The 9,291-nt window shown below is 49.7% G+C and overlaps 1 protein-coding gene across 2 annotated transcripts in view; it reads left to right on the top strand.

The window, feature by feature from the left end:
• The first annotated feature begins 543 nt into the window (after nucleotides 1-543).
• Nucleotides 544-9,291, top strand: part of E2F3 (E2F transcription factor 3) — a 34,485-nt gene continuing 25,737 nt past the window's right edge. For both annotated transcript variants that reach the window (XM_077353036.1, XM_077353035.1), the window contains exon 1: nucleotides 544-1,120. In XM_077353036.1, the coding sequence (XP_077209151.1) occupies nucleotides 794-1,120 (327 nt within the window). In that variant the 5' untranslated portion in view covers nucleotides 544-793. The remainder of the gene's footprint in view (nucleotides 1,121-9,291) is intronic.

Raw genomic sequence — 9,291 nt, 5'->3', positions numbered from 1 at the left:
CGATCTTGTGGCAGCGTCCCTGCAGGAGACGACGGTGGTGACGAGCCTCTGGCCAAGCGCATCCGCGGCGTCCTGCTTCTCCCGTCGCCTTCGCGGCGGAGATTCTCCTTCCCGGCAGCCGCCGGCGGATCTTCCCTCGCAGCCTCAGGAGCGCGCAGAGCCCCGGCGACGTCACAAGTACAACCCCCCTCCTTCCCCCCAAAGCCGGTCTGGCCCGAGCCCGGAATCCCGGCCGCTCAGAAGGGAATCCCCCACCCCACCCGCCAATAAACGAGCGGTATGCAAAACAGGGCAACCCCGCGCCTCCCTCCCCCAATGAAGAGTCGGCTAAGCGCGGAGGACTTTCCGCATTGGCCGAACGCGCGGAAGGAGTGGGCCAATGAGGAGCCGCCTCCAGCTCGGCGCAGCCGGGGGGCGCGGCTATGCAAATCCGATTTGAAAAGCGGGCGGGAAATCTGAGTTTCGCGGGAGGCCCTTGGCGCGCAACCCGTCTCCTTTCCCTTCATTCATTGTCAGCGGCAGCCGTCGCGGCTGCTGCGGCTGCTTCCTGGAGCCATTTTCCAGCCGGCGCTGCACAGCGGGAGCGGCTGCCTTCCATCCGTCGCATCTGCCGGCTCGCCGGGCTCGGCGCCCTTCGCGGCGCGGCCTCCCGCCGCAGGAACCCCCCCGGCGCCCCCGGCCGGGACCATTTTTCGCCGGGCGCGGCCGCCGAGCCGCCCCCGGGCCGCGAAGGCCTAGAGGGGGGCGGCGAAGCGAAAGGGGTGGGTGGAGACTCCGCTCCGGGCGCCGGAGGATGCGAAGGGGACTCCAGCCCCACGCCCTGGCGGCGGCGCAGTCGGCCTCCTCGCCGCCCATGGACCCGGCCGCCAGCCCCGTCGTCGCCGTCCGCCTCGCCGCGGCCGCCGCCTTCCTGCAGATCCACACCGGCGCCGGAGCCGCCGTGCTGGCGCCGCCCTGGGTCCGCGCCTGCTTCCCCGGGGCGGACGGCGGCGGCGCGGAGGGCGCTCGGCCCGCGCTCGGGGACAGAGGAGGCCCGGCGCTGAGCTACACCCCGCACGGCCCCGAGGGAGGCCCCGCGCTGCTGCAGCCCGGCCGGGAGAGCGGAGGAGGGCGACCCTCGGTAATGCACCCGGCGGCGCCCCCTCGCCCCAGGACCTCTTGCCCCCCTTTTTAAGGGGGGAAGGGGCGTCTCGCTGGGCACGGGCGGACGGAGTTGCGCTGTCACTACTTTCCCTCCCCCGACGGGGCCCCGAAGCGCCGCTGCAGACCCCCTTCCCTCCCCCCCATTTCTTAGCTTAGCTTGAGAGGTGGGGGGCAGCCCCCGTGCCCCCATCCAGCCCCGCACCCAAAGCCCGGCGACGGGGGGGGGGAGGGAGCCGCGGCGGCCTGCCGGGCGGCCCCTCCGTGGATGCGGGCCGGGCGGCCGCCGTGGTGCGTGGGGTGCCGGCTGCGCGCGAGGCCGCATGGCCGTGGGGGGAAAGGGGAGGCTCCCGCTCCGTCCCGCTGGGCTCGCTCTTTTCTCTCCGCTTCAGCCCCGGACTCGGCGGTGACGTTTCGCACACGTGCGCCGAGGCCGCGTCTGTGACTGGGAGCCGGGCGGAGGGAGGGAGGGGGCGCTGTGCCGAGCGGGGGGAGGGGGACACGCCAGTTTCTTCCTCGGCCTGGGCGACCGCGGGGGCGCGCGTGGCTGGCTGGCCGGCCTGCCTCCTGGGGGGCGCGTCTGGATCGCTCGCCCGCCCTCCCTCCTTCCTTCCTTGCTTGCCCACGCTGGGAGCTGCCTGGTGGGGGGCGGCGGGGTTAGGCTCGGAAATGCCCCTGCAGCAGGTAGGTTAGGGAGTAGTGGGGGGGGGGGGTGAGGGTTTCTTTTTGGGGGGGGGGGAGGTTCAGTTAAAGTACTAGCTGCAGGAGCAGGCGCACCCTCCTGACCTGCCCCGACAAAGAGTTCCCAAATTCAAGGGCTGTCTTCTGGAGGAAGGGTTTTAAGTTGGGGGAGGGGTGGGACACAGAGAGAGGTTTTATAAGGAAGTGCCCTGTCTCTCTCCCCACCCCCATCATGCCCCTTGCCTCAGACCACGGGGGCTGGGGGGGTTAGGTTTTTCTCCTTGCACATAATTTCTTCTTGACTTTTCCCTAAGTTTGGGCCTCCCTCCCTGTCCTGGAGTGGGGGGGGGGGGTTCAAGTAACTGCTTCAGGTCCCTGTTGTCCTGAATGCAACTTTTAATTTGAAATTATTTCATACTCTTTTAATGTTTGTGTGTGTGTGGGGGGTGGGGTTGGACTGGTGTGGGGCCCACAACACAAACTTCCAGGCTTCGTCAGCTCTTCTATGCTGGTGGTTAAACATAACTTGGTAAACTTTTTTGGTAAACTTGGTAAAGTGGAGAGGGGCAACCTTTGAGAGGAAAATGGAAAGCTGTCTGGGGTTAAACTGAGAATTGTGGGGATGTGGGTTTGGATGTCACAGAATAATTTAGCATGCTGTGCCCTTTCTGGAGTCTCAGGAACCTTTTCCTGGAGGTTCCCCCCCCTTAATGTGTGGTTATAACAAATAATACCATGGGAGTTTAATTCATCAGTTAAAATGAGGTTTGGATAACAAAGGGGTTGTGGAGTGAGATGGGCGAAGGTGATTTATTTCCCTCTCCTAGTTTGGGTGTATGGGCCTGTTTAGAGGCAGGGCAACCAGAAATGATCAGGACAGCCTGACCTAAAGGGTTGTAGTGTCAAATAGGAATCTCTTTGGGGCTTGCAGTCAAGGCAAAATAGACATTTTGAGCACCTGTCAGGTAAGAGTGAATGTAGCATATTCTAAAAAAAATAAATTACTGAGGCATTTTGCTTAACCGATTAAACTGATTCTTTGAATATGACCTGATAAAGGAATTACTTTGAGACTGTTATAGCTTATTTTTGAGAGTTTGTCGTGTGACTGATTCTTTGATTTTTCTCTTGGTAGTAGTTATCTATGGTTGTGCCTATCCATGCAGTGGAATGAGGTGTGCCGGACTGCCACCCTGGAAGAGAGGGAACAGGAGGAAGTGCAAACATTATGTAGTATCTTGGCTAAAACCACCATCTGGATCTTAAGTTCCAGAATGATGATTTTTGGCTTGAGAATCAAGGCTTTTTGGAAGCAAAATAAATGATAAATCTGATTGAGAAGTGCATTTTAAGTTTGCAAAATGAATGAGGATTTAAAAACAAAGAAACATGAAAGTGTTTCTAATCTGTGTACTTTACCCCGGTGGTCCCCAACCACCGGGCCGCGCCCCCCCCCCCCCCCCCGCAGTGAGAAACTTCCCAGGCCGCAAGCAAATTGGCCGCAAAAGCGGCCAATTAGCTTGCGACCTGCAAGCTTCTTTTTGTGGGGGTGGGGGAGAAGGAAGCAGGGCCGCCAGCACAAACGCGCATGCGCGGCCGCCGGATCGTCCTCCCCACCACCACCGGTCTGCAGCCTTAGAAAGGTTCCGGACACTGCCTTACCCAACTAAGGGTGCCTTACCCAACAAGATTCCAGGCCTACTATAAAGTGTGTTCTGAAGTTATATAACATGTTTGGGGTGTGCCCTAAAAGGTACCTCTTTAAAAGCTTTGTCCTGATTAAAGAACTAGACATCTCTAATGCTTCAGACATGTAATTTGGAGCATTTCATCATATTGATGGCTTTGAATCTGGAATCTGACTGTATCTAGCAACTGGCTGCAAATACTATAGTTCATGGCTGTCAAATGGTAGATAGATGCAGGTGCTGCTAAGAAAGGCTGTTGCTTGTAAGTTGGTGATGTGCTGGAATTTTTGTATATGAAGAGCTATCTATCTGCATTGAAATAGTGGTTGCCAGAAATAAGGATATTATAAATTGCTTGCCAAGATGATTGTATCTTTGTTTTAGTAAACAGATGCAATATTGGCCATTATCTCATAGAAAATACAATTTTTTAAAATATGCAGGGGTTAGGATATTCAACGCTGCATGAAGGAAGGAATGCACAGCCAACCCAAAGTCAGAAACCAGTGTGGATTGGTTTGGAGTAGTGTTTTCCAAACTTTCTGCATTCTAAGAATCTTTCCAGTGTTGTCTGTGCTTCACAGGATCTCCATGTGGAGTTTGCGTCTGATTCTAAGGTGTGCGCTAGGTTTTGGTGAAGTCTGCTCGTTTGCTGTGTGTTGCCCCATGTGAACTGTGACAGCTTTGAACATACTAAATATTTTCCTGCACTGTGGAAGATTGGTAAACTATCTTACTGAGGAGGCTAAGTTACCAATGAACAATTTACTTTAGAAGTAAGTTCCTTTGACATCTGAAGTCTTTAGTGTTGAAGAAATAAAGCTAAAGCATTAAACCTGCAGTTAATAATATATTATTTTTTAATCTACTGCAGCCTTTTTCAACAGTTTTATCATTGAGAAACCCCTGAAACATTCTTCAGGTTTCGAGAAACCTCATAAGTGGCATAACTGTAGAGTATGGTTGTGAAGCATAGCTTTGTATATACCCACCCAGGGCTCTTTCCCACCCCCTGTGGGCCCATCATTGGCCATTTTGGGAGGGGGGGGTAGTTTAACATGACCATATATGGTCATTTCACCCAATAAATGTTTTAACACATTTAAAATATATATATATTAAGAATTAACTCACACCCATTTGGAAACCCTTCCAGGGCCATCAAGAAACCCCAGGGTTTCATGAAACCCTGGTTGAGAAAGCCTAATCTACTGGAAGGATCCTTGTAGCTCTGGAATCCACATGATCATACCGGGTGCTAATCAGCTTTAGGAAGCAATCCTACACAGATCCATAAATTCCTAGATGTGGGCAGTCTCAAAAGGTGAGACATGGTGTTGCTCCAGGTCAAAGAAACTTATCAAGATCCAGCATGGTGTGGTGGTTAAAGAGAGGTGGACGCTTTAATTGGGCTTGATTCCACATTTTCCCACATGCAGCCACCTGGGTGACCTTGGGCATCTTCGAGCTGTTACAGTCATCTTAGAGCTGTTTTTGCAGAGCAGTTCCTAGAACTTTCAGCCCCACTGACCTCAGCCCCAGGGTGTCTGTTGTGGGGAGAGAAAGGGAAAGGTGCTTATAAGCTGGTTTGGGACTCCTTTGGGTAATGAAAAGTAGGATATGAAAACCCAGCTCTACTTTTATTGCATTTCTTAAAAAATAGATTTTATTTATTCAGAAAGGAAACATCGCAAGAAAAGAGAAAGTTTATATTTCATTTCCAGAACTGTGAATATGAATATTAAACTTATATATTGCAATATACTTTATACAGTTTTCAAAAATACTACTTATATTTCCATTGTTTGTTTATTAATTTATTTAGATTTTTATTTATACTGCCCTTCCATTTGGCTCCAGGGGGTTTACATAAAACACTGTAGAACATTGACATAGAACATATAACAACTAGATTTAAAGCTCATTGTATTTTTTAATACAGTGGGTGCTAGCCTTTGAGCCCTGCTGGGCCCCCCTGGTGCTGAAGTCTTTCTCACCTGCCGAGGCGCTGGCCTTTCCCCTGCCCCCCGAGACCCTGGCTTCGATGCGGCGAAAGGAGCAGGGCCGCCTCATCTTCGACGCGCTGAAGCCTTTTCCCTCCCCAGGCCCCGGCTTCGCCCCCCCCCTGAGGCCCCGGTTTTGGCGCGGCGTAAGGAGCAGACCTGCCACGTCTGTGACGCCGTGGGCCTGCTGCTCTCGCTGCACCGAAGGCTTCCCCCCCCCCCGAGGCCCCGGCTTCAGTGCAGAGAAAGGAGCAGGCCCACCGTGTCTCTGATGCAGCGGACCTGCTCCTTTCTCTGCACTGAAGCCATTCCCCTCCCCAGTGCCCAGCTTTGCCACCGGGAAAGAAGCAGGGGTGCTGCGTCTTCGATGAGTTGGCCCTGCTCCTTTCCCCGCGGCAAAGCCTCTTCCCCCGGCCCCGTCACGTGCGAGTCCGGGACGAGCCAAGGGGCCAATCGGGAGCCGCTTTGCGGCTCCCAATTGGCCACTTTGAGTTTTTGGCCACTTTGAGTTTTTATCCCGACTCGCTCTGCCCCTTTATCCTCCCACCTAGGGCTTACTGCTTTATTTAGACCGCTTCCGCGGGAGGTGCTTTACAGATATAACGGATAACAATCATGATACAACATACCAACTAGAACAGCATTTCAACAAACAGTAACATTGACAATCCCTAAGTAGGTTCAACCTCTCAGTTTGAAGGGAGGGGGACCTGTAGATGTTTTGAATCGGTCGGCCTCAAGCAAATGCCTGGTGGGGGATCTTTCCATCATGCTTCATCAATTGATATATTCTAATATTAGATTCCATTTTCAATTAAAATCTGATGTTGATCTGTTTTGCATCAAAAATGTAAGTATTGCCTTTGACATCATTTCATTTATCCATTCTGTGATACCTGGTAAGGTAAAGGTAAAGGTATCCCCTGTGCAAGCACCGAGTCATGTCTGACCCTTGGGGTGACGCCCTCTAGCGTTTTCATGGCAGACTCAATACGGGGTGGTTTGCCAGTGCCTTCCCCAGTCATGACTGTTTACCCCCCAGCAGCAAGCTGGGTACTCATTTTACCGACCTCGGAAGGATGGAAGGCTGAGTCAACCTTGAGCCGGCTGCTGGGATCGAACTCCCAACCTCATGAGCAAAGCTTTCAGGCGGCTGCCTTACCACTCTGCGCCACAAGAGGCTCACTAATGATACCTGGTAGAGATTCTTTTTTCTATTTTGATGCATGTAAAATCCTTGTAGCTGCTACCGTAAATTTAACAAGTTCACTATATAATTTAAGATTATTTGGTACCATATTTAATAACATACATTTTGGGTCCTTTGTAAACCTGATTTTCAGTATTTTTTTGCATTTCATCATGAATCATAATCCAGTATTTCCTTGCTGTCTGGCAGGTTTGCCACATATGATAGAATGATGTGTTTATTTCATGACATTTCCAACATTTTCCATTATAACTCTTATTAACCTTTGCTATATCTTTTGGGGCTGTGTACCATCTGGAAAAAATTTTATACCAATTTTCTTTTGATGTATGACACTCTGTTTCTGCACTTGAAACTTTGCTGCCTCGACTCCCATACAGGAGCAGAAATCTGGGGCAGATGATGTGCACTGGGCCAAATGCTCCCCCTTGTGGGAGCTGGAAGAGGCAGGGCAACCTGCCCTAGGTAAATTCCAGCCTGCAGCCCGGCGGGAAGCCTCCAGTGTAGAAATGGTCTAAATATCAATTCATTAACTCACAGTGCCTGGTCCATACTTACGTTCCCTTCAGAATTTTGAACCCATTTTGTCATACTTCTATTGCACTTTTTTGTCTCATACTGCCTCCAAGGTATTTGGGGTGGCCCATGTTCTCTTTTTCCCTTTTTGTGTCCTCGAAGCAATAATTTGAGGTAGATCTCATTGAAAGAGTAATTGAAGGCCATTGTATGGTGGGCTTCATATGGAAGGATGGAGATCTGAAGCTCACTAGATATTCACCATTATACCTGTTGGCTCTGTAATGTATATGGGTATCAGCCACACTTGTATGTGTGAGTGATCTAATATTTTACCAAAGTGTGAAAAATGAAATACAGTGTAAAAAGATATCCCTAAGGGTGCTTTATCTGTGTCTTCCTATATCAGGTGGTTCAGTGCTGTGTGCTAGGAACAAATTCTTATACCTTGTAATTCTGCACATTTTATTGAAATCCGGTTTGTTTGCTTGTGTGCTACCAAGGCACAGAAATGCTTTGTGAGTCCACACACTGATCCAACTGAGGAGAGTTGTATACAGAAGCAGGCTTTGGTTGTCATAACACTTGCTGGATCATGTACAGTAAATATCGTAAGTGTGAACTCCCATCTAATTTCACTGAATTTCTTTATATGAATTATATACTTGAATGCCCATCTTTCTCCAAATTATGTCACAGGTTGCTGTTAACAAAATATGCTTCACTAGCACTGGATTACAGTAAGAAGTGATGGTAATCCTGCAATTGTTCCAAATTTTAAAATCTAGACACCTGGAAAGAGGCACAGCTTATATTCCTACAAATTAAAAAATATAATGCTAACAGAACACATTCTCCTGCACTTTGAAGACTGCTATACCTTCAGGGGAAGTCAACCTTCAAATCTGCTACTTATTAAATATCGTTGTGGCCCTTAATTCTGTGCTAACCCCAAAAACATGTCTTAGCATGTTAGCTCATTGTGAGAGATCAACAACTTAAAGAGGTACAAGAGACAGTCCAGAACCAACTGCATACAGGTCTTTGCTAAATTAAGAGCCAAGAGAAACAGGATTCTTCCAATATAAAACAAGGTTTCTTCAGCATGTATGGTTCTGCTTCTCTGGATCTTTTGTAGAGGTAAATAAGCGTAAGGTTTCTTTCCGATTAATGTTCAGCATTAGCAACATTTACTAATTAAGAATCGCAGAGGTTAATGGTTTTCTGAGTATTGACGATATTTTGGTTGGCATTGGAATAAGAACATAAAAGAGGCAAAATGAATTGTGATTTCTTAATCCTACTCTTCTTAATATGCAAGCAGTAGCAAAAGTAGATTCAAGTGCGTCGCTGTGTTGATCTGAAGCAGCACAACAAAATCTTTGTTGGTCTTAAAGGTGCCACTGGACAAAGTAGTTGTAGTTATGGCTCATCAACTCATAGAATCATAGAGTTGGAAGGCACCTCATGGGTCATCTAGTCCAACCTGCTGCACTATGCAGGACACTCACATCCCAATCGCTCATCCACTGTAACCTGCCACCCCCTTGAACCTTCACAGAATCAGCCTCTCCGTCAGATGGCTATCCAGCCTCTGTTTTAAAATTTCCAAGGATGGAGAACCCACCACCTCCCAAGGAAGCCTATTCCACTAACCCTCTAACTGTCAGGAACTTCTTCCTGATGTTTAGACAGAATTAAAAAAAATTAATTTCATCCCATTGGTTCTGGTCTGTCCCTCTTGGGCAAGAGAGAACAATTCTGCTCCATCCTCTATATGGCACCCTTTTAAATACTTTGCCGCCAGCTTTTGTATCATCTCAACACAATGTCTATACAAAGGTCTTGACAACCAAGCTTCTATTTTATTTTGCTTCCTCTGTATCCTGCTTTTCTTCCTAGTGGGGACTCAAAGCAGCTTGCATCATTTTCCTTCCCTCAGGCTTATCCTCACAGAGGCGTGTTGAGCCGAGTGTATGTTCTGGGCCAAAGTTTCCCTGAAAGCTTTCATGACAGGGAAGATTTGGGCTTGATACTCCCAGTCCCTAGTCTG

This window comes from Paroedura picta, chromosome 9, assembly GCF_049243985.1.
Source record: "Paroedura picta isolate Pp20150507F chromosome 9, Ppicta_v3.0, whole genome shotgun sequence".
Classification (NCBI taxonomy): Eukaryota; Metazoa; Chordata; class Lepidosauria; order Squamata; family Gekkonidae; genus Paroedura; species Paroedura picta.
This window is presented reverse-complemented; position numbering and strand designations above follow the sequence as displayed.